The sequence below is a fragment of the Ictalurus furcatus genome, chromosome 20 (assembly GCF_023375685.1).
Source record: "Ictalurus furcatus strain D&B chromosome 20, Billie_1.0, whole genome shotgun sequence".
Taxonomy (NCBI): domain Eukaryota; kingdom Metazoa; phylum Chordata; class Actinopteri; order Siluriformes; family Ictaluridae; genus Ictalurus; species Ictalurus furcatus.
Window position 1 is genome coordinate 8,476,426 of NC_071274.1, and position 25,575 is coordinate 8,502,000.

Consider the following 25,575-nt stretch of genomic DNA (forward strand, 5'->3'; position numbering starts at 1 on the left):
TTGCCACTGTTACCTTTAGCTTGCTCAATAGGGATAAATTCATTCATTTCAAATCTATATCCTGACTGTATTTATTTCTGTAAAGCTGTTTGTGACAATGTCCACTGTTAAAATAAAACTGAATTGAACTGAATAACGGCCATCTTTCAGTTCCAAATGAGAGTCTGCATGAGTACTTAACTAAAGGCAGGTAAACCCGTTATATCTATAGATAAAGCACTCATACGCTGTATTTCTATAATGATACAATTGGAATACAAATAACATCTGTTGCTCTAAGTGCTTGTGTAGAGTGTTCGAGGTATAAACACAGACTGTGTCCAGTAAAATAAAGTAAAAATAAAATAAAAATAACTCTTTTGAATTAATTGACACCTATTTCTTACTAAAATTTTCCCCTGTAGAGTATTGTAATGATTCCAAAACTTAAAGTTTAATCAAAGTACAGTGTAGTGTAGTGTAGTGTAGTGTAGTGTATACCTGTAGGGCACTTTGTACTTGCTGGGAGTTTCGTGTTAAGGCACATTTTCACTTTCCTTGTGCAAAGACAAGATAGTAGAAACCCATGATAAACAAAAGATTAAACACGGTCAATTAATGCACTTTGTGTGTGTGTGTGTGTGAGTATATATATATATATATATATATATATATATATATATATATATATATATATATATATATATATATATATATATATATACACACACACACACACATATATGTATATCCTTTTTTAAATTTTCCATGGTTATAATACATTTCTTTCTTTGGACATATTTTAATAGCAAGGTGCATAGAAATAGAACTACAGCAGCCTTGGGTTTGTGGGAACAGTTGGGTTTTTTTTCAAGTTGTGTGTCCACAAACCAAGTGTCCCACTTGCTCGAGTGCAATTACGATTAATAGATGCATTCTGTTTAGGTTTGCTGATGGTAATTTTCTGTGTAGTGCTATTAAACCTCAAATTGGATGGATGGTTGGAGTATGTCTGTGTGTGTGTGTGTGTGTGTGTGTGTGTGTGTGTGTGTGTGTGAGGCAGCTGTTTGGCTGGAACAGCAGTTCTGTCAGAGCAAAGTGCACCAACGAAGAAAATTCAAGCACCTAAGCAGAGAGAGTGAGTGAGTGAGGAAGTGAGTTTGAGATATAATGGTTCGAGTTGATGTTTCCATTTCTAGCTCAGACAGCAGTAGCATGTGAAGCAGAATCGTCTCGTGGCCTGAAGGGCTGCAGAACTACAAAACTTCCTGTTTACTCAGTTCCAACACTGCCACATCAACACAAGGGGCTGATAATTAGCTGATAATCAGGATCAGGTGTGTTACATCAGGGGAAACACAGAACTATCCAGATGTTTTGTCTGGACTAGCACTGAAACAATATCAGTTAAACACTTCATCATGTTTTAACAAAGTGACCAGCAGATGGTTATTCGAGTGTCATAATCCGCTGAGCTGGCTTTAGATAAATACAATGTATACATTTAGAGAAGCAGATTAACATTGATGATGGCCTTAACAAGAAATAACAACATGACTGTCAGGTTTTGGAGGCAAAAGTGAGTTATATAATAATAATAATAATAATAATAATAATAATAATAATAATACCTTAGATTTATATAGTGCTTTGTCTAGGCACTCAGAGCGCTTTATATTGTGTGGAGGGGTGGGGGGAACAAGGTGAGGTGCAGTGGCTGATGGGATGGCGCCGGTATTTACATGATAATGACAGCAGTAGCTTAAGTTGATAATGAAGAATAATCTCGTTTTCTAGAACTGGGAAACTGGAATCCTACTTCTCACAGAAAGTTACTAAGAGATCTGATAACGAAAGGCATAGGTCCTGATGTGAGCTGTAAGTGTTTTTGGTCATATTAACACACAGTCATTCAATTTCCGGGTTACTGGGAAAGTGCTGTAATATTGACAGGAAACAGTACTGTAATCTTTTACGTAGTGTACATTAAGAATAATTCAATACATTTGCTATGGCTGATGCAGGATACAACTAAGCTGAAGGTTGAGGGTCTTGCTCAAGGACCCAACTATGGGAATTTGGTAATGCTGGGATCTGAACACATGACCTTCTGATCTGTAACTCAAAGCCTTAAGCACAGAGCCACCACAGCTAGCTCACATTGATTCAGTGCAACACAAACTTTTAATGGAGTTAATTGTGATAGAAGTGGTTGAATCAATGTGAGTTACAGTGCCCTCCACTAATATTGGCACCCTTGGTAAATATGAGCAGAAGAAAGAAATTGTCTTTATTGTTTAACCTTTTGATCCTGTGTTAAAACAAATTCACAAAAAACACTCTGCTCTAATGGATATCAAAAAATTGTAAACAATTGCAAAGAAAACACAAAAAAATCTTTGTTAAATATAGGTGCGCAACAATTATTGGCACCCTTTTAGTCAACACTTTGTGTTACCTCCCTTTGCCAAGATAATAGCTCTGAGTCTTCTCCTATAATGCCTGATGAGGTTGGAGAATACATGGCAAGGGATTTGAGACCATTCCTCAATACAGAATCTCTCCAGATCCTTCAAATTTTGAGGTCCATGCTGGTGGACTCTCCTCTTCAATTCACCCCACAGGATTTCTATGGGTTTCAAGTCAGAGGATTTGGATGGCCATGGCAGTAAACCATTGATTTTGTGGTCGGTAAACCATTTTTGTGTTGATTTGGATGTATGATTTGGATCATTGTCCTGCTGGAAGAGCCAACCATGGCCCATTTTAAGCTTCCTGGCAGAGGCAGTCAGGTTTTCATTTAATATCTGTGGATATTTGTCCATGATGCCATGTATCCTAACAAAATGTCCAGGTTCTCTGGCAGAAAAACAGCCCCAAAACATTAAAGATCCACCACCATATTTAAGCATGGAAATGAGGTACTTTTCCATATGGCTACCTCTCTGTGTGTGCCAAAACCACCTTGTTGTTTATTGCCAAAAAGCTCTATTTTGGTTTCATCTGACCATAGAACCCGATCCCATTTGAAGTTCCAGTAGTGTCTGGCAAACTGAAGATGCCTGAGTTTGTTTTTGGATGAGAGTAGAGGCTTTTTTCTTGAAACCCTTCCAAACAACTTGTGGTGATGTAGGTGATTCGGATTGTAGTTTTGGAGACTTTCTGACCCCAAGATGCAACTAACTTCTGCAATTCTCCAGCTATGATCCTTGGAGATTTTTTGGCCACTCAAACCATTCTCTTCACAGTGTGTTGAGACAATATAGACACACATCCTCTTCCAGGTTGATTCATAACATTTCCAGTTGACTGGAACTCCTTAATTATTGCTCTGATGGTGGAAATGGGCATTTTCAATGCTTTTGCTATTTTCTCATAGCCACTTCCCATTTTGTGAAGCTCAACAGTCTTTTGCCTCATATTTATACCCCTGTGTAACAGGAAGTGATGGTTTGAACAATTTCCTGTTCTTAGTCACCCAGGTGTACTAAAAAATTTAAAATATCACTGGGAATATACTTCAAATATATTTTTCTCATATGAATTCATAGGGGTGCCAACAATTGTTGCACACCTATATTTAACAAAAAATTTTTTAGAAAAGATGATTAAACAAAAGATCAAAAGGTTACACAATAAAGACTATTTTTCACAGCCTTCTTTGCTCATATTTACCAAGGGTGCCAATATTAGTGGAGGGCACTGTAATTGGGGAAGTTGTAATGGAGTTATAGATCAGGAGGTCATGTGTTCAAATCTCACTGCCGGGATTGGGTCCTTGAAAAAGACCCTTCAAAAGAAACTTCAGCTCAGTTGTATTCTGTTTAGGCGAATGTATAGGATTATGTGTCACTTTATTATATGCAAGATATTTACAGCAAAATTTACAGCAATTTTTTTACAGTGTAGATGGTAATGCCTCCTGGAAAATCATGCTTTCAGGCCCCTCTCCCCTTCCCCAATTACATCCCTACCCCCACAGTACAGCCTCGGGCTATGATTGGACAGTGATTGTATTTAAGTGTAGCGTGACTTCCATGTCCCAATGAACATGAAATGCAGTGGAACAGGAAATTACATTCACTTCTGGCATGAAGTCCCCCTTATCTTCCTATGTAGCTATATTTTGTAATGCACAGCTGTAGAGTACCCGAGCCTCACTACAAGTTTTTCAATGTACAACTGTCCCTGACATTTTGTGCACATGACAAATAAACTTGAAACTTGGAACTTGAGCATTTCATGGTTTAAAAATCTACTGCTGATTGAGTATTATTAAAGATTTTTTTTAATAAAGCGACATAAGAGGAATGCAATTAAGGTTCTGCTTTTCAGTGTTATAAATGAAACGCAATACAGTTTGTGTAAAAAAAAAATAATAATTCAACAAAGTAATTGATTTTCGTTCTGGCATGTAATCTCTTCAACTGACTTGCAACCAAATCCATAGGCTTACGTGTAAAATGTGCACTGGCGAGTGAGAAAAAAATGCCTAATGTAAAAGCAGCCAAACAAAGGTCCCATATTTTCACATTCCAGAGCTCTCTGAAATGAGGAATTGCTTATCAGTAGCTGGTATCTTGTGGTGCAGATGTTACACACCTAATAGAAATCTTCCTAATGTTATAGCTTTCCTGCTAGTTTGGGAAATCACTTGTAGTTACCCATAATTCAGACATTTCCTAATTTGTATTTTATGTGATATAGTAGGTTTAAATTTTTTTTTTAAACATAATAAATAAATAAAAAACCCTTGTACTACATTTGTATATAATACAAATTATATAAAAATTTTAATTTAAAAAATGTAAATAAATAAATAAATAAATAAAATGAACTTTTTTTTTTTTTTTTAAATACAGGTAACACTATATAATCTGGCATGTGAAAATATAGTTTGTGAGTACAAGTTTTGTTTATAAGGCCAATTTTGGCCTTATTAACAAAACTAGATAGTTTGTCAGTACAAGTTTTGTTTATAAGGCCATTTTTGGCCTTATTAACAAAACTAGAACTGACAAACTATATTTTAAATATATATCCTTATAGTATAGCCTTATAGTCACCCAAATCACAATTTCCCAGGGTTTTTTTTGCTATATTGACTACAAATTTGCTTGACATGGCAGTTCCATTAAAAAAAAAACATAATAAGAATAAATAAGCAAAGAAATGCAATACTTTTACTCCATCAAGAACTCCAGATTGAATAAATACACGAACTGAAAATACCACAATCCCATGCATTTAGCCATCCCTGGGTAATGTGTGAAGTTTCATATAGCCTACTTTCCTGCTCATGGCCTGCATTTGCATTTGAAACCCATTGATTCATATATTTTATGACACAGGAACACTTGCCTGTTATGTGTTTGATACTAACTTTACATGATATTCGCATGACTTTAAATCCTTTTGAGAAGTACAACTTCTCTAAATTGCTCCACTATTTGTTATTATATTCAGCAGCATTCTCAATTTCAAGTAACGTGTTGTTGCATCTCTGGGCTGCACTGCTTGTAAGGTTTGGGATTGGGCAGTCCTTCACTGAAAGACGTCAACTGAGAAATTGCTTGGTGAAATGGAGTAAGGGAACAGAAGAGAATGAGGCTGAAATAATTTCCAAATTTCACGTCTAATGTAGGAAAGAGGTCAAATCTTTTCACACCCCTTTGGTGCTGCTGACACAGTGCATGCTATGTGAAGAAGGTTTTGAACACACACATTGTCAGGCGTTGTTGTCGGGGAGGCAGTGCGGATGGCTAGGGGCACAGCTGTCGTGTAGCAGACCAGCGCAGCTGTGTGTGTGTGTGTGTGTGTGTGCGCGCAGCAGAACACACTAGATTGTCTGTGTGAAAGAGAGGAACATGGAGACAAACAAATTGGAAGGGACACAAAGACTCATTGCTATGGTTGCTTTTCAAAATGAGCAAATTCTCAGTTGGGAAAACTCTCATATTTTACTCCATTTGGTCTAATCATCACAAAGAGGTGTTCCTATCCCAGTTCTGCACCATAACTAAACGACGTTTAAAAGAAAACTACCAAGATTACCATAAACATCTCTTTAACTGCTTGAAGTGGTTCTGGTATTTGTGTGTGTGTGGGGGGGGCATCTTTGTATGAGGAGGAAAATGGGGTTAAAGTTCATTGCTCTGTCTTGTGCAGTGGGCTTCAGAGCCAGTCATGCCTGTCCAAATCACCATGTGTTTATCCCATCAGCAGACACATTAATGGGAAAGGTGTGTGTGTGGGTGTGGGGGGGTGTAATCAGGGGGCATGTTTTATATTTGGTGGTTTTGACCTCGCGGGGACATTTAACTGGTCCCCACAAGGAAAACTGTTTTGGGGTTTTTTTCAGCATTTATTTAAAAGAATTAATAATAAAATAGCCCAATTGTTTCTTTTTGATTACTGAAGGTAAGGTTAGGGTTACATTGTAGGTGTAGCATAGCATTAATTAGCTACATTAATATTTATGTCAATGGATGGTCCTCACACCAATAGTAAGACAAATGTGTTTGTGTGTGTGTGTGTGTGTGTGTGTGTGTGTGTGTGTGTGTGCATTCCTTATGTAAAGACATGCTGCATTTGACTTGCCGTAAATGGTCATTCGGAGGTCTGAATGAATGCCACATTTGACAAAAACCTGGACACCTCCATGTTCATCTTTTGTTAGCTACAAGCTAGCGATCTAACTGTGATGAAATACTCCTCCTCAAGCAGCAGACTTGAGGAAGTTAGCCAGTGTATAGCCAGTATTATTGATTTAACGAGCGAATACGTCTGTAGGTTGCGATTCTGTATGTGGCCCTGTTGATTAGACGTTAACTAGCGAGGGATTTAAAGTAGATCACACTGTGCTACATGTGATTTTAAATTGTGAAAATGGGCTTGTTGTTATCTAATGTAGTTTCTGCTCAGCAGTGACAAAAACTGATTTCACATAATGCTCAAAGGCAAGAGATCAGGAGAGATCAATGTTCAGTGATGGCCAAAGACTGCAATCAACATCAGTTTCAGTGAAGGTACACAGTCAGCTGTGAAGGGTGTTTTGTATTGATCTGATGCAACCAACTTAAAATGCCAAGTGAATAGACGCTGGAACCTTCTTCAACATGTTTCTTTCTTTACTGAGCTCACAATTTTGCCAGAGCAGTCTCAGGTTACGACTAAGTAAACAGCTGGTTAATGAGCAGTGGCCATGTTTCAGGTCAGAACATGCGAGTCAACTGATAAAAATGAATCAACACTGGAGCTGTGTTTATAAATGTGAATGAATAATGGAAGTGCAAACAGGCTGTTAGTGGGAGAGGCAGAAGAAGGCAATGTGTGATAAAATAGATATTATTATTAATATTCACAAAAGATCACCCACAGATTATATAAATAAATAATTTAAATGTATTTCAGAGACTCTCCTAAATAATACAACAGTGCCTGAAAATGATATCTATACAATAGTCATTTCTTTGTAAGTTTTATATTAAATAAAAGTGTGTGTTTACAGGGTTCTCGTGTGTGGCTCTGCGAGGAGGATCAGTATTGGGCCAGCACTGTGGACTCCTGCTCAGGTGGCATTGTGGTTTTCCGCACCGACTATGGACAGGTAAAGCCATTCGTGTGTGCCTGGTGTGTGTGTGTGTGTGTGTGTGTGTGTGTGTCTGTATGAAAGAGAGTAATTATTCAGAAGACAGCAGCGTAACATCTGCTCTACAGACTTCAGAGAAGAGGCTCACCTGACAGTTTGACAGTTGGCATGGTCTAATTTCACATACACACACACACACACACACACACACACACACACACACACACACACCCCTGGGTGTAGCAGGTCAGTTATTACCATGAAGGTTGTCAGAGTTTATCAGTGTACTAAGGGATAAAATGAGATTTAATATCCCGAGGAACTCAAACACATTTGAAATCTCACTTACTAACCCTACGTTCACACGAGCGATAGAGCATCTGGTGGCTGTTCATTTGATATCCAGCTCTGGAAAAATTTAAAGCTCTATTCAGATACGATATTTATCGTCAATTTGCATAGGTTAAGAGAATTGCCGAGATGGGTGTGTCTTCATCGTTTACATGCTGACGACCCATCACAGCACCCCCGTGCGTCATACGTAACATGGTGCTGCACCTCAGTGTTTGACAATACAACATGGCATTGACGAAACAAAAGAACTGAACGAGAGCTGAAACATTGTGTTTAGTTTCAGTTTGGGGAGAGCGACATTATCAAACGCTGTTTGAACAAATGGTACATAATTATTCCGTTTGGTAGGAGATTTTTCGGGAAGTTTGCGACACATGTCCCTCTGTCAAAGTGACATTTGGTGACTGGACTTAAATGTCGAGAATGAATCAACTACCTAAAAAAATACAGAGAGTGCATTCTCAAGGGATTAGTTTAACCTGGGGTTATATTTACAGAAGGTAAAAGACGCTGTGGGAACACGCAGTCCGGAAAAAGTCCTGAAAAATAACTGACATGACCAGTTCGCACAGGATTAAAATCACAGAGAAGCGCTGGTAATTATTACATTATCCCACCTCCCCATATCAGACTAGTCCTCTCCGAATAGCCCTTAAGAGACCACTCCAAATTTTTCTTAAATCAGCATCTCTACATGTATGGCAGCCATTTTATTCCAGGGTCTAATGAATTCCAACACAAGCACACTTCTACTTAATGTGGTACTGATTAGGTGATCACCTGAACCAAATCGTATTTAACGAGGAAAAGTATAAAAACCACTGTTGTGGCATCACTATCCTGTTGCAATAGGACCAGCTGGATGGCAAAAACAGTGCTAGTGGTACCTCAGAATCAACTGGAATCCAAAATAACTAAAAAGAAAAGCTTTAAGTGAGGAAAAAGAAGGGTTCCATTCTGGCTTTTCTGGCAGAGGGATACAGTGAGCATCAGGTTGCTTCCACCCTTACAATTTCAAATATGGCAGTTCATAAGAACAAGGTCAAGCAGCAGACATTGGGGACATCAAAGCTACAGACTGGCAGAGGGCAAAACCGACTCTCCACTGTCCATTCAAATGTCACTCAATAACCATAGGATGACATCAAGTGACCTACAAAAAGAGCGAGGACGGTTCAAAACAGGCTCCTAGGGGCAGGACTGAAGTCGTGCAAAGCAAAGAAGAGCCAGGCTGAGGCTTGCAAAAGACCATAAGGATTGGACCGTAGAGGACTTCTCTGATGAGTCCAATTTCCAGCTTTGCCAAACACCTGGTCGTCTAATGGTTAGATGGAGACCTGGAGAGGCCTACAAGCCACAGTGTCTCACAATCCACTGTGACAATTGGTGGAGGATCGGTGATGATCTGGGGATGTTTCAGCAAGGCTGGATTTAGGCAGATTCGTGTTTTTGAAGGACGCATGAATCAAGCCACGTACAAGGTTGTCCTGGAGAAAAACTTACTTCCTTCTGTTCTGACAGTTGTTCCCCAACTCTGAGGATTGGTTTTTCCAGTAGGACAACGCTCCATGCCACACAGCGAGGTCAATCAGGGTGTGGATGGAGGACCACCAGATCAACACTTTCATAGCAAGCCCAATCTGCAGACCTAAACCCCATTGAAAACTTCTGGAATGTGATCAAGAAGAAGATGGATGGTCACAAACCATCAAACAAAGCCGAGCTGCTTGAATTTTTGTGCCAGAAGTAGAATAAAGTTACCCAACAACAGTGTGAAAGACTGATGGAGAGCAGGGTTAGTCCACCTAATACTGATGTCTGTACTTTTCGTAAGTTAAAACATTAGTATTGTGTTGTTTAAAAATGAATATGAACTTGTTTTCTTTGCATTATTTGAGGTCTGAAAACACTGCATCTTTTTTGTTCTTTTGACCAGTTCACTTTAAGCAAATACATTCTCTAAATGACAATATTTTTATTTGCAATTTGGGAGAAATGTTGTCAGTAATTTATAGAATAAAACAAAACAAAAAAAAATCATTTTACTCAAACACGTACCAATAAATAGTAAATCCAGAGAAACAGATCATTTTGCAGTGGTCTCGTAATTTTTTCCAGATCTTTATATGCACGCAACACGATGCACATCAGGTATGATGCAGTAAAGCGACAAATCCCAGTGATAGGCTTAAAATGATTCTTATGGCACGTGCGCTATGATTTTTTTCTTCATTTCCCTACTCATGACTTTAGTTCCTACCTGCAATTAGTTCCATTTACTGTTTGATGTGCAAAAATGGAAGAAAAACTTATAGTCATGGTTTCATCTTATTCTGTCCTATACGTACAACAGTTCATTAAAAGATATTATGAAGAAAAATAAAGCTTGGAAGGAGGTAGCAAAGCTCATTAGTGTCTGTGTAGAGTGTCTCTTTGTATCTATTAGCTTGTGCTGCTAATTTGCCAACAAATCTAAAACAAAGCCTGGCACTTAACAAGTATATCAAACAACCAGTTTTCACACTGATTAGTATGTTATTTAACCCTCCTATTACTGTATGTTCACATATCAGTTACATCATGATGTTTACGGCTCAGTTTTGACTCGGTCACCTCAAAACAGTCCTAAAACCTATTTCACTCTACAATTTCATTTGACACTACTTACCAACTACTCACACATCAACAACAAAAAGATTAACTTTTATTGTTTTACTGTCCATCATTTTTTATTTACCTCACAACAGAGTATTCATTTTCATTACAAATGGATATAGTCTAATATTATGGATATAGGAACCATATATTGTATTTGATTATCTCTAGCATGTGTATACTTCACTGATATTTTATTTGTGTTCATGACTTCACATTATGAAGAACTTCAATTCAAAACCTTTTATGTAACGGGTGAAAATTGACCCATATATACTATATGGCCAAAACCCCTGTATGTCCTATATGGACCCTGACCATCAAACCCATACGTGAGTGTTGAATATCCCATTCCAGATTTAGCCACCATTTGCTGTTATAATAACCTCCACTCTTCTGGGAAGGCTTCCCACTAGATTTTGGAGTGTGGCTCTGAGATTTGTGTCTATTCAGCCACAAGAGCATTAGGCACTGTCGGCATTCCAGTTCACCCCAAAGGTGATCAGTGGAGTTGAGGTCAGGGCTCTGTGCAGGAAGCTCAAGGTTTTCCACACTAACCTTGGCTCTTCTTGGAGCTGGCTTTGTGCACATGGGTATTGTCATTCTCGAACTGGTTAGGGACTTCTACTTAAAGTGAAGATAAATACATTCTAGACAATTGTGTGCTTCCAACTTTGTGGCAACAGTTTGAGGAAGAAGCACATGCCATTCTACATGAATATATCCCTTTATTTATTTTGCTGCACATCAATGTCCTCATCAGAGGATAATTCCTAATGCTCTGATTTGATTTCAACATTGTCTTCTGTTTCAGATGCCTCTTCCTCTATTTCACTATCAGCACAGCGTCTTGTAAATCATGGCCATCTTCTTGCACAATGATATCATGGATAGTCTGCAAAGCTCTATTTAGTCATTACAGTGGCAGCAGAGTTCAGAGAGAAATCTTGGCACTCTTTAATCAGTTTCACCTCTTCCCTGATAGGTCTGGGTTATGCTTTCCTGTGAGAAATATTTCATTCCTGTGGACAGTGTGTGTGTGTGTGTGTGTGTGTGTGTGTGTGTGTGCGGGCAATTGTGTGCACTTGCATGGCAAGGTCATGAGACACATACAGTACATACATATACACACTTACACAGTCACACTCAGGGACTGCTCAGATTCCAGTCCTAATCTCACCATATTAATTGCAATATGTTTGTTTTGGACCCAATATATCAAGGTTTAATTGGTTTAATGGATTGATTCAGATGGAAACCATTCTGGAAATGAACCAGCTACCCACTAAGGTGAGATCATAGAGGAAGCAGAGGGGGCACAAATAATTGCAAACAGATGAAATAGGAGGTAAAGGAAGTAGAGTTGAGAGATTCAATTTACTTGCCCTTTTATGTTCTATTCTTTTCTCCTTTTTCCTTCAATGTCACTTGAAATTATTTGTTATTAACTCGTTTTTATTCCTGTTTTCAGTACTCTCTAAAAAGAGAGCTCACTTTCTTACGTACACAAACACACACGTTTGTCTTACTATGCTTGTGAGTAAATTCCAATAAATAATGTGGGAAATTAGAGAAACGGCTGCCACTTCAGTAGACCTATACAGTAACAGCAATAAATTATACATACACGGACATGGACACACCAAGGGTTTCCTGCTCACAAAGGGTATTAAAATGTAACACATGGTCTGTTCTTTCTTTGTTCAAAAAAAGAGCTTGAGTGCACACTCTCGCTTTCTCTTTCTCTCTCTCTCTCTCTCTCTCTCTCTCACACACACACACCACACACACACACAAAGTTAATGTTTAATGGGTTCTGTGTTTTCTCCATGCCGTAGTTATACATGTGTGTTCAAACAAATAATGAGAAAAACAGCTGCCACTTACCCATGCGCTTCTACTGGAGCTACACAGCAATAAATTACAATCACATATACACACACACGTGCACACACAGACACACACACACAGACACAGCTTCCTCCCGTTACTCTCTCACTCTGGTTGGAATATTTCTGGTTCTTAGTATATTTTCCATGACTGTCCAAACCATAATCATTGTGTTGGAGTAAAGCACTCCCTATTTTACACACACACACACACACACACACACACACTTCTGATAAAGACACTCATCCTACATTCTTAAGGTTTCTGTTTATGTGTGTGTGTGTGTGTGTGTTTAGGTGTACACCTATAAGCAAAATGCTTTGAGCAGGCAGAGAGTGTACGAGATGCACAGTACCAGCGTGTGTGGTGTGGAGGACATGGCATTGTTACAGGACCTGCATGAGGGAGCCATCCTACACAACCTTCACCTGAGATACACACAGCACAGTATATATGTGAGTATAAAACACACACACACACACACACACACACACAGAGACCTTAACTACACTAAGTGCAATACATAATAATGTACATACACACAAAGGCACGCATACACACTACGACGGAAAATGCAGAGACACACTCTCCTGGGATAAATACACAGTGGCAGGACATCTGTTATATAACTTGTACCACCATCGGACCGAACAGAAGAGGTGTGAGCGTGTTTCTTCAACGATGACTATTTGAATCTTCGTAAAGCACTGATCAGCAGGTATGGGAGTGTGTGTGTGTGTGTTTTTTTTTTTCGGGGGGGCGGGGGGATTCTTAGATAACGAGATCAGTAAGTGTACCTCCAGGCCATTTATTATAATATTGAAAAGGCACACATAATCCTGGCCATTCACTACGTATTGTACAGCAGCATTTTCCTTGCATGCAACACACCTTATTCATCTCATCATCACTGATGTGTTAGAGCAGGGCTAGTGAAACACTGCTTCCCTAAAGCATTTCTATTTGTTTTTCACTTGAATCATGTTGGATGCTAAAAACCAAGTTAAATTTTATCTCAGTTAAATATTTTACATCACAAAACTATTTTTTCAACAGGGCTGTGTAGACTTTTTATGTCCACTGTATTTCATGGTCAGGTGTGGGCCAAAGGTTTAGGAGGTGGTGAGATATAATACACATACAACATTTATTAGATTAGATATTTTATATGTGATACATTAGTCGTATATTACTATTCAGACAGGGTAAGATTTCCACACACACAGTATGTTTGTAATGCTGCAGTATAAACACAGTGGGATTAGCAATCTCTGTATAAACCACAGATTTGGTTGGGACTAAAATCCTAGAGATAAACCGGTAATAATACACCACTAAATAAATATAAATATATTTGACTATATACTGAATATGTAACTAATCCAATCTAAATATGGCTACAGAGATCTTTTGTTTAATAAACCTTTAGTGAAGGTAGATGAAGGCCTTTTATGGAAGGTATGCAGTGTGTAATATTAACACAACTTGTGAGCTCCCAGATGGTAAAACCATCTGGTAGCGAGATTTGTTGATGCATGTAGTGGTGCTGCTCACAGAATCTGAGCTTTATTTTGATCCAAGCAGCGTTGCTTACAGGCTGCCTATAATTTTTTTTTATGTATTTTATTTTGACAGTCATTTAACTCATAAATCCAAAAGTGGTTATACAGTATGTTTTCATGAAGGAAAATAAGACTTTATTTTAAAAGGTTCAATAAAATTGTGTGGGGATTATGGCAGGAGAGTGAAAACTGTCATGATCAAGTCCTCAGAGAATGAATATTAGGTAATTTATATGACCAGGATAAATATGTTTCCACATGCTACAATGCATGATTTATATTTTAACAAACAGGTAGCCTACAACTCTTCGAAACTGTCTGAATGGTATAACCTTACACTAAGTAATATGTCGTAAATAGTGTGCCAATAACATACAGTTGCCTCCAAAAGTAATGGAACAGCAGGACTGATTCTTTTGTTTTTGTGATACAATTAAGATGTTTGAGATATGAGATCTGTCGATAGGTCAGAATTTCAGCTTTCATTTCCTGATATTTACATTTAGATGTGTTAAACAACTTAGAACATGTCATTCAATTTTTAAGTGAGCAAAAGTATACGAGCAGATTAAAGTAAATAGCACTTTACAATATTTGGTTGAATATCCCTTGCTTGCAATAACTGCATCAAGCTGATGACACACTGACACTGGGCATGTCCAGTAATCCATGTCCATAAACCATGACAAACTTTTATTATTAGCACATTCTGTGGGCTTAATGGTTTAGGTGTTTAGGTGATTTTATTAGTTTTAAACCTGGTGCATTAATATAGAATTCAAACATTTTGATACAGTCACAGGTGTGCATATATCAAGGATTTTACAATGGCTTCAAAACATATAACTATTTTTATAATAGACCTTAAGTTGAACTGGCCCCCTCTTACATTAGACTTTAATATGCTTGCCTTCCTGTCTGGACACAGGATTAACTGGATTTTGTCTAGGTAATTACCACTAATTAGCCATATTACAGAGTTGAAGTGATTGGCATTCACGTGTATACAATAGTGTGCATCAGTGGACACAGTGTGGATTTATCCATCCAGCCAGCCATTTTCTGTACTGCTTAAGCCTATCCCAAAGGACTCAGGGAACAAGGTGGGGGACACCCTGGACAGGGCAGGGCACAATCACACACGCACTTACACACTACAGACAATTTAGACATGCCAATCAGCCTATAACACATTTCTTTGGCCTGTGGGAGGAAACCAGAGTAACTGAAGGAAACCCTTGTAGCAAATGTAGAACATGCAAACAAAGGGCAGAGGTGGGAATCGAACCCCCAACCCCAGATATGCAAGGCACACATGCTAGTGACTAAGCCAACATGTCCCCATGTAGATTTTTCAGCAAGGAAATTTAGTTACTATCTGTAATACAGGAAAATACATTTTTAGTAGGTGGTATAAAGTACATGTAATAGAGAAAATGGAATGTAGTTTTCTTGAGTGTGGTTTCTTCTGTGTGTGTGTGTGTATGAGAGAGAGAGAGGGAGAGACTGCATGTTTTATGAGTCAGCATGATGTTTTAGCAGGTATGGAGTTACACTTGGGCCAGTAAAGAGTTCCACATTGGAAACAGGTTTTCAGTGGACTAAAATGCTAACACACAGCTCATGTTGCAGGTTTACACAGCAGTAGTATTCCCCATATGAATAATTTACACTGCTGATGCTGGGCAACACTTTTTAAAATGCCTGATTTAGTCTCCACCTGCATTTAAAGTGTACTGTGTTGCACAAAATGTTGCAGTAGCACATAGCAAGGTCAAAAGTCAATAGGACCGAGTGGGAAATAAGAAAGAACATATCTGTGTGTGCTTTGTGAGTTTGTTAGGATGGAAGCTCAACACTTTTATATTTAATTTACATTTTAAATTCTAACCACAGTTGATTTCTTACAAATAAAAGGTCATTAAGACAAACCTAGTCAGTGTTTAAGTGAAATTTTAACATTATTCCTGATGAAGCTTTATACACTGTTGCCATTTTCTCAACCAGCTTCATAAGGAGCTGGAAACCCAGGAAGCTTTTCTTTGGGAAAAAAAAAAAAATGGCCAAGCTCCTCAGTGTATCTCCTAAATTCTAAATGAAATCTGGCAGTTTGGAGAAACAATTTAATTTTAAGTACAAACTTACTTATTAAATTACAGAAATGAAAGGGGCACTCACTTCACTATTTACATTTGTCTTAGAGCAGTGGTCACCCTCTTCCCTGTGATCTACCTTCCTGCAGGTTTCATCTCAAACCAAAATCTAACACACTTGTTTTACTTGATCAAGAACTCCTTAAAGCAATGATTAGATGGTCAGGTGGTCACGATTATGGTTAGAACTAAAATCTTCAGGAAGGAAGCTCTCCAGGAACAGGCTTGGTGACCACTGTCTTCAAAACTAATTTTAACCACAAGTTTTTATCAAAATGTCTTTATGACCATGAAAAACATATATTCAATCTAGTGTGTACAAACCTTTTGATTCATAGTAGATATAACCGGGTGATTAACACTTGACAAACTTTATTAGAATCTTTATTAGTCTTACTCTTAATTCAAATAAAAACATTCAAATAAAATCATTCATAATAAAAATAACCTTTTTTGTCAAACATTTTATTGTTTATCAGAGTATTACTATTTTTTTTTTTAATTGTTCCTCAATGAACTTATCACTGTAGTACTGACGTAATGAGACACAGGCTCGCTGTTAGTTAATGATTAGCCTGAGAACCTGTCTGCAGAGTGAGGCTTTTCACCACACTACAACACTTCATACTGAAGATTTTAGTGAAACCTGGTTTTACAGGTTCGATACTGCTGCTATAATATACATATCATACACATTTATACGAAGCTTTGAGCTTAGTTGACACAGCATATGAGAGAGAGAGAGAGAGAGAGAGAGAGAGAGAGAGAGAGAGAGAGAGAGAGAGAGAGAGAGAGAGAGAGAGAGAGAGAGAGAGAGAGAGAGAGAGAGAGAGAGAGAGAGAGAGAGAGAGAGAGAGAGAGAACGAACACAGTGGCTTAGTGATTAGCATGTTTGCCTCATACCTCCAGGGTCTGGGGTTTGATTCCCGCTGGGGAATGTGTGTGCGGAGTTTGCATGTTCTCCCCGTGCTATGGGGGCTTCCTCTGGGTACTCCGGTTTCCTCCCCCAGTCCAAAGACATGCATGGTAGGCTGATTGGTGTGTCTGTAGTGTGTGTGTATGTGATTGTGCCCTGTGATGGACTGGCACCCTGTCCAGGGTGTACCCTGCCCTGTGCCTGATGTTCCCCTGCAACCCTGAAGAAGAAGTAAGTGGTAGAAGATGGAGATATATATATATATATATATAAAGAATTCCTACTATATATATTAGGATTTCTTTTTACTTACATAACACTGAAATGTATTCAATTTTAATATGGGCCTTTTGCATCCTCCTACATGTCTGTATCAAACTAATAGACAAGCTTTTATTTAATTACACTCCGCCATGTTACCTAGCAACATCTGCATGAAAGATTACACCATCTACATGTAGTGCATGGACCAAACACACATGGTGTATATGAGCTATCCGTCCACACAGACAGAATAATGAACAAAAGTAAATCTTGGGCCTTTTTAGGAGATATTTTAGGCTTTAAAAAAGTAAACTTATAGAAATAAGAGGACACCTGGTGGGAAACATGTGACATTCTGTTGCTCATGAGAAATTTGTTAATCACCAGTTTTGGCGTAACTATGACAATGGCCAGGATAGTTTCTCTCATTATACACTTAACTTCAGAAATGTTGGCACCCTTCATATTATGTATAAACTAAACAATGTACTGAATAATTCAGAATTTTCAGTCAAACTATTAGATGAATTACTTACCTTTCTTTTAAGATAAAAATAATTTCCATAGTTACTTCTTTGTTAAATAATGATATTTTGTCTTAAAACTCTATGGCAAAATAATGACACCCTAAAGTATATTTAAATAACAAATTTGTTGCCGCGTGTTATTTTAGGTTAAGAACCATTCAGTCATATGAGAAAACAGTTCAAATGTAATACCAATTTCAGCTTTCATTCTACTTCTAATGGGCATGAAAACACAATAATCAAAAGTATTGGGTTTATTGTCTGCAGAATCTATCACAGAATCTATCAAGAGAGTAACAGCAATGGGCAATATGTGTTTAGGGATATAGCAAACACATTCAGTTATAATTGTTCTAGGTTACTGAAATCATGGGCCAAGAATTGGAAGTGATGATTACAGCTTACTCTCTATTTAAGTCTGTTTATGGCGTTTTCATGAAAAATCTGTTTCTAATGGAATAAATTTAATGAAAAGCTTCATTTTTTTCTTCTCCGCTCTCATAACCTTCTCTTTTATTATTCAGGTTCTCAATAAAGCATGGACATGTGTTGTGTCCATCCACATTGGGTTGTATGAATCTGCCCATTGTGGTTGTCCCTTTGCTTCTTTTGTGCTTTTATTTTCTTTGTTCCTCAATGACCTTATCACTGTAGTACTGACGTAATGAGACACAGGCCCGCTGTTAGTTAATGATTAGCCTGAGAACCTGTCTGCAGAGTGAGGCTTTTCACCACACTACAACACCTCATACTGAAGATTTTAATGAAACCTGGTTTTACAGGCTCAATACTGCTGCTATAATATACATGGCAAAAATCATACACTTTTATACGAAGTTTTGAGCTTAGTAACATTTTTAACATTGACACATTGATATATATATATATATATATATATATATATATATATATATATATATAAACATTTAACTGCCAATTTGATTAATGTGTTTAACTAATCTATGTATATTCACATTTATTTATGGGAAATCCAAAAGCATATGCAGTTCAATAGGAACACCTGTTCATTCATACAGTTATCCAATCAGTCAATCATGTGGCATCACTCTGCATAAAGTCATGTAGATACAGGTCAAGAGCTTCAGTTAATGTTCACATCGAACATCAGAATGCCAGACTGCCTCTGTGAGACCCATGAGCAAGGCCCTTAACCCTATCTGCTCCAGGGACACTGTATCATGGCTGACCCGGCACCCTGACCCAATCTTCCTAAAAAGCTGGGATATGCAAAGAGAAGATTTTCACTGTACTGTTCTTTCTAAACTTTTCATATTGGATTTGGCAGTGTACTGAAATAATTAGGTCTTGGGAGAACTGTGAGCTGTACAGACCTTTATGTATGTAGTAGGTGTGATGCTTCTGTTGCAAGAACATCACATTTAGGGAGTGCGAAATGTATCAATAATTTAAATAAAGGTTGCTTTCTTTTTTGTTTGTTTGTTTGTTTTTGAAATGGGTAAATGGAAAACAGCTAGGTCAACCTTCTGCTAATTTGTCCAGTACACTCAATGTCTACGTTCCAATTCTGTCTACATTCGGGATGCAGCCATATTCCGAATACGATGTTTATATGCATAGAGGCATAGGAATATTCCTGTATACATGCTTGTTGTAAGTATGTCTGATTTGCCATTCCTAAATACATAGCCTACTGTTAAGCATCTGTTAACACCCATAATTCCAGTGGATTTTCTGAATAAGGTGTTTACATGCAACAAATTGCCAATTAAAACAGGCATATTACAGGGGTGGGAATCAGAATATTGTCTTAATCTGAATCAGGTAATAGGATTGCGGTGTTTACATGACATAATGCTATTTTGAATTCCAGTTAATATTGAAATATTGCTGTGCATGTAAACATAATCAATTTGTTGTTTATTAAGGACAAGTTAGGTTGTACAAGACCCAGACTTTTTAATAAAAGATAAATAATGGCTGCGTTAGCCTAGCAGCCTAGCAAATCAAGCACTGAGGAGAGAATGCACCTTTCAAAAGCGTGCTGATTTTCTAGCTCATGATGATGATGAATGGCTCATGAGTTGATATCGTCTTCCTATAGACCCGTTCTAGTAGTCTGAAGAGCAGAACACACTGTAATTGTGCTATACTCTTACATGTGCAAGTGCTCTCTACCTTGTGGTTTCTAGCTACAGGTTCATTTCGTTTATTGACTGCACTTCACATGTTAAAAGAACATCAACTTCAGACTCAGTGAAATTTCTCTTCTTTGTTGCCTTTTGAGCCATTTGTATCTGTGTGTGTGTTTGTTGCTGGACATGCATACTACTAACACTGATATGCAAATTATTTAAATGATGGACAGAATGGAGAAACTGGTTCAAGTCTAGTCGAGCCCATTTCAATTGTATACCCATTTTTTAAAATATTATTTTACATTATAATAATTAAAAATTATTTTTGACTTTTTTTAGGAACAAATTTAGCATGTTCTATAAATAAGGTCTTTAGATAGATTACTTACTGCATGTGTTCAAATTCTGCTCATTTATATGAATGTAAATATTTCTGAAGTGCACTGTGTATAGGTATTATTTTTAACCACTGATAAGAACAGTCCTAGTGTCTGCTGTTAGACAAGACAGTCTGATAGATTGTGAGCTGGTGGGATAATTGGTGGCAGATGGGAACTGATTAATCCTGAATAGATCTCGAATTTGTACAAGCCTGACATAAGAGACTAAGTGCAGTGTGTGTTATTTTGTATGTTCTTTTATTTTTTTTTATTTCCTTTTTTTTTTTTTTACATTGCATTTTAAGCTGTTTAAGCATCCATACGTGTCTGCGTGTATGTATGCATTTTAAAAAGGGCTGTCTCCTAAAGCAATGTCCTCTGGAATGTCTCCCTCAGTCAGATCAAATTCCATAGCATTTAACACACAAAGGACTCTCTCTGTTTCTCTCTCTCTCTCTCCCTCACTCACTCTCTCCCTGTCTCTGTCTTTCTTCCTCTCTCTCTCTCTCTCTCTCTCTCTCTTGCTCTGATTATAAACAGCTGTGCTCTTTTTCCCCATCGTCAGGACAGAGCATGGTAGGCTAGCTACCCGCTCTTTTAACCACATCAAACACAAACACACACACACACACACACAGTTGGAATACTGAATTCATGAGAAAGTTTATTTCTTTATTTAAGGCTCTCTCTCTCTCTCTCTCTCTCTCTCTGTGTGTGTGTGTGTAACAGCAGGAAATAGCTATGTTTGCGTTTAGTTTGGAGCTGTAGCTGCTCATATTACAACTTACAGTTCTCTCTCTCTTTCATACACACACATACACACTGCAATTAGTTAGCGCGTGTGTGTGTGTGTGTGTGTGGATTGTATGTGTCTTTACGTGCTAGAGTGTGTGTTTTCTGGTTGATAGGTTACCAAAAACTGCTGCTGCTTTCTTTAGGTTTCCCTTTGTCTTTGTGTTTAGTTACAGTATGTGGACACTGCAGCTTATTAAAGTCTTGATAACTACTAAATTGTACTCAGTTACAATGTTTGAGTTAACATTGGATTTTTTTCTCTTTTTAAATGATTCCTAATCTTATACATAGTTTCCTGTTGTTCACACAATACGAGGTGACTCACACCCACCTGCTAATGTTAACTACCAGCTATGAGCTAGCATACCCAGAGAAAAGTCAACATGGGGAAGTGTCCATTTTAGTATCCAAAAGTTGCTGAAGAACAGCACATATTCTAGCAGAACATACGGTCTGTCAACAACTGAACTCACAGCAGACTGCGACGAGCTTTTTTAAATGCACTTTAGTGGTGTGTTGATGTGGGAGGTCTGTATTTTCTTTCCTGCAGAATAAACACAAAACCGTTTTCCTTACAAGTGAATTTTTTTTTCATGCAAGTTCTGTTAATAGCAATGTGTGTGTGTGTGTGTGTGTGTGTGTGGTGTCTAGGAAGTCACAGCCTCAGAATGTATTGGGCGGGATGGTTGGGCATTTAAATTTCTTACTAATTTAAATCCACAGATTTGCTATTTAAATCAAGTTTCAACAGTCATCCATATGTATTTGCATATTAGATGTTAAGTAGGTCAGTATGCACTACTGACTGATACACACAAAAACACACAAACACAGACCAATTTGAAATTATATAATATTGTTATTTCTCCTAATTCATCCTCTATTTCTCTTTGTAGACGTATATCGGGTCTATATTAGCAGCAGTGAACCCGTACCAGCGGTTGCCAGAGCTTTATGATGTTTCGGCGGTGGAGAGGTACAGTCGGCATCACCTGGGGGAAATCCCGCCTCACATTTATGCCATCGCCAATGAGTGCTACCGCTCGCTCTGGAAACGCAACAACAATCAATGTGTGCTCATTAGGTACAGTGAGATCACACACACACACACACGTCATATAGAACATGCACACATGCACCTTATTGTGAAACTGTTAACGTGTCAGTTAGTGAGCATGTATTTATGGCCTCGTGTGTATGGTGTTTTTAGCTTCGTGCTGTTTTATAGATTAGGATTCTCATTACCCAGCAGTTTAAACTGCCTGCCTCTTAACGTACGTGTGTGTGTGTGTGTGTGTGTGAGATGCACTAAAGTCCCAGGAGAACCATCTACTTTTACAGAAAAGGTCATTTGACTTGACATTACAAACACCCACATTTACTTGCCAAATCTCTCTCTAGCAATCTTTTTTCAATCCAATAAATACACCGTTTCTTACATAAGTATTCACACCCCCAGACTTTCATGTTTTGTAGGAACTGAAATTGTCTTAATTGAGTTTCAATGATTTACACAGTATATCAGTATTATATACAGAAATTATATAATAATAATTCAATTGCAGTTGATTTTTTTTTTTGCGTGGCACAAAGGTTAATTCAACCGAAACGCAGACATTTGTTGTTTGCATCAGACTGGATATAAACCATTGGTCAACAGGATTTTTCATGTCTTGCCACAGATTTTAGAGCTTAGACAGCTACAGATTTGACTTGGGCATTCTGGCACGCTGAAGTTCTTGGATTTGATGCACTCCAGTGTACAAAGAAAAAAGCATCCCCACAACATGATGCTACCGCCACCATGCTTCACTGTGAAGATAGTGTTCTCAGGGTGATTTCCACATGTTTGCTTACTCTCCAAAAGAGATTTCATATGGTTCTTTTTCAAGAATGGCTCTTTTCTCACACTGTTTCATAAAGACCAGCTTTGTGGCATGCCTGAGATATGGGTGTCCTGTGAACAGCTTCTACCATCTGAGCAGCGTTACCGTTGGATTCTTAGTTGCTTCTCTGACTAATGCCATCCCGAACCAGCCATTGAATTTTGGTGGATGGCCTCCTCTAGGCACGTGCCATATTCTTTTCCATTTTTAATAATGGATGGAATGTTACTCTTTAGGATATTCAAAATTTGGGACAGAACTTTCTCTTTCTTGGTCGTCATGATGCTGTTTGCACAAAGGTTGATGCCATGTAACTAATTATGTGATTTCTGATGGCAATCAGTTGCACCAGAACTAATTTCCATGTTTCACAATAATGAGGGTGTATACTTGTGTACTCATACCCTTTACATGTTTTTTTTATTTATAATTTATAAATTGCACTTCAATAGGTTGGGCTGTTTTGTGTAGATTCATGACATACAGTATAATCCTAAAAATAAAAAATGAAAAGCATTTCAGATCCAGGTTGTAACACTGGAAAAGGGGAGTGAATATTTATGCAAGATATTGTTCCTTGCTCCAGTAATCTCTTTGCAACACAGTGTTACCACTGGAAACCAGCGTATAGATTTGTGTATACACTGAAGTGCAAATAGCCAATCAGATTGTAACCATTAACAAAGTAGCCAGTACAATAGGTATGTGATGCTCATGGGTGGAACGTCTGAGACTGAGACTAGTGCAGCAGAGGTCATGTGGTTTGTCTCAGAGGTCAAACTGGCCTAGGATATCTGTCTGTTTCTGTGCTATTCTCATCTCATCTCATCTCATCTCTTCTGCGAACCAGGAACAGAGCTCTATAAACCTGTCAGACCTGTTGGTTTTGAAGAGCTGCTGTGTGTGTGTGTGTGTGTGTGTGTGTGTGTGTGTGTGTGTGTGTGCCACAAACAAATCTGATTCATTTATCAGACCTACCAGCACTACATTCTGCCTCAAATGAAATATGAATAAGGAAATGCAACAGATTTTTGGCAGCAGTTACTTTAAGTACATTTTTCTTCAAGTTTTGTCTAGCGGATTTTTTTTCTCCACAAAGCTGCCAATTGTGAATATTGACTGCGTATGTAGCCTTTCCCACAGCAAGATGCTTCCAACCATCTTAAAACATTCTGTGAAAATGCCACAGAAGAACCGGTACTGGGCCAGAAAATTTGCTTGTTTTCTGGAATGAAAAACTGCTGATGTCCAGCGGCTTAGAGATGACATTATTTGTTGCCATGACAACTCAAGTCATGCAGTAATATTAATATGGATTTAGTCCCTCTTTACTGTTATAATAACTTCCACTCTTCTGGGAAGGCTTTCCACTATTTTTCATAATGTTGTTGTGGGGATTTGCCCATTCAGGCACAAGAGCTCGACATTGATGTCATGTGAGAATGCCTGGCACGTGGTCAACGTTCCAATTCATTTTACAGGTGTTCAGTGGGGTTGAGGTCACTTCAGTGTGCAGGCCACTTGAGTTCTTCCATTCTAACTTTGGCAAACCATGTCTTCATAAAGCTTGCTTTGTGCACAGGGGCATTGTCGTGCTGGAACAGGTGAAGTGTTAATTCCAGTGAAGGGAAATTGTAATGCTACAGTGCACAAAAACCGCAGTTTACTTTGATTTGATTTGAATGAAGTCAATGATTTGCTGATGTCGCGATTTTTTGATGTGCATCGAGGAATTTTCCCGGTAAACGTGTTTCCATCATAGATTGTGTGCATAAAGAAATTATCCGCCTCAATTGAGTGCATATGTTTTTTATGTGCATTTTGGATTTTATTTGCATCTGGTGTTTAAATCCAGCGGGTTTTTTTAAGCGACATCCCAAAATACAAAAATGGAAATATAAAAAACACACGTATTGAAACATAGCCATTGTCATATATGTTCGATAACCCTCATGAGGCATTGCTGCTTTAAAAGTATATCCATCCATCCACCCACCTATCCATCCATCCATCTTCTACCGCTTACTCCTTCTTCAGGGTGGCGGGGGAACCTGGAGCCAATCCCAGGGAACATCGGGCACAAGGCGGGGTACACCCTGGACAGGGTGCCAATCCATTGCAGGGCACAATCACATACACACTCACACACCATTCATACACTACGGACACTTTAGACATGCCCATCAGCCTACCACACATGTCTTTGGACTGGGGGAGGAAACCAGAGTACCCGGAGGAAACCCCTGCAGCACAGGGAGAACATGCAAACTCCACACACAAACGGCCCCAGCGGGAATCGAACCCCGGACCCTGGAGGTGTGAGGTGAACATACTAAGCCACCGTGCGCCCCTGCTTTAAAAGTATATCTCAAACTATTCTTTTACAGGTACACCATATGGCCAAAACAGCCTAGGCAGCAAGGCAAAATTATTGCTGAAGAAAATAGGAATATTCTCGCAAAAATCAATTAAACAGGGCCTACACTGCTAATGCTAATGATAACAA

At 38.3% G+C, this 25,575-nt stretch overlaps 1 protein-coding gene across 1 annotated transcript in view; it reads left to right on the forward strand.

Moving 5' to 3' along the window:
* The window catches only part of myo10 (myosin X), a 79,228-nt gene that overhangs the window by 12,296 nt on the left and 41,357 nt on the right, over positions 1-25,575 (forward strand). Inside the window, exons 2-4 of the mRNA XM_053651220.1 lie at positions 7,490-7,588; positions 12,766-12,924; positions 22,080-22,267. Coding sequence (XP_053507195.1) covers positions 7,490-7,588; positions 12,766-12,924; positions 22,080-22,267 — 446 coding nt within the window. The remainder of the gene's footprint in view (positions 1-7,489; positions 7,589-12,765; positions 12,925-22,079; positions 22,268-25,575) is intronic.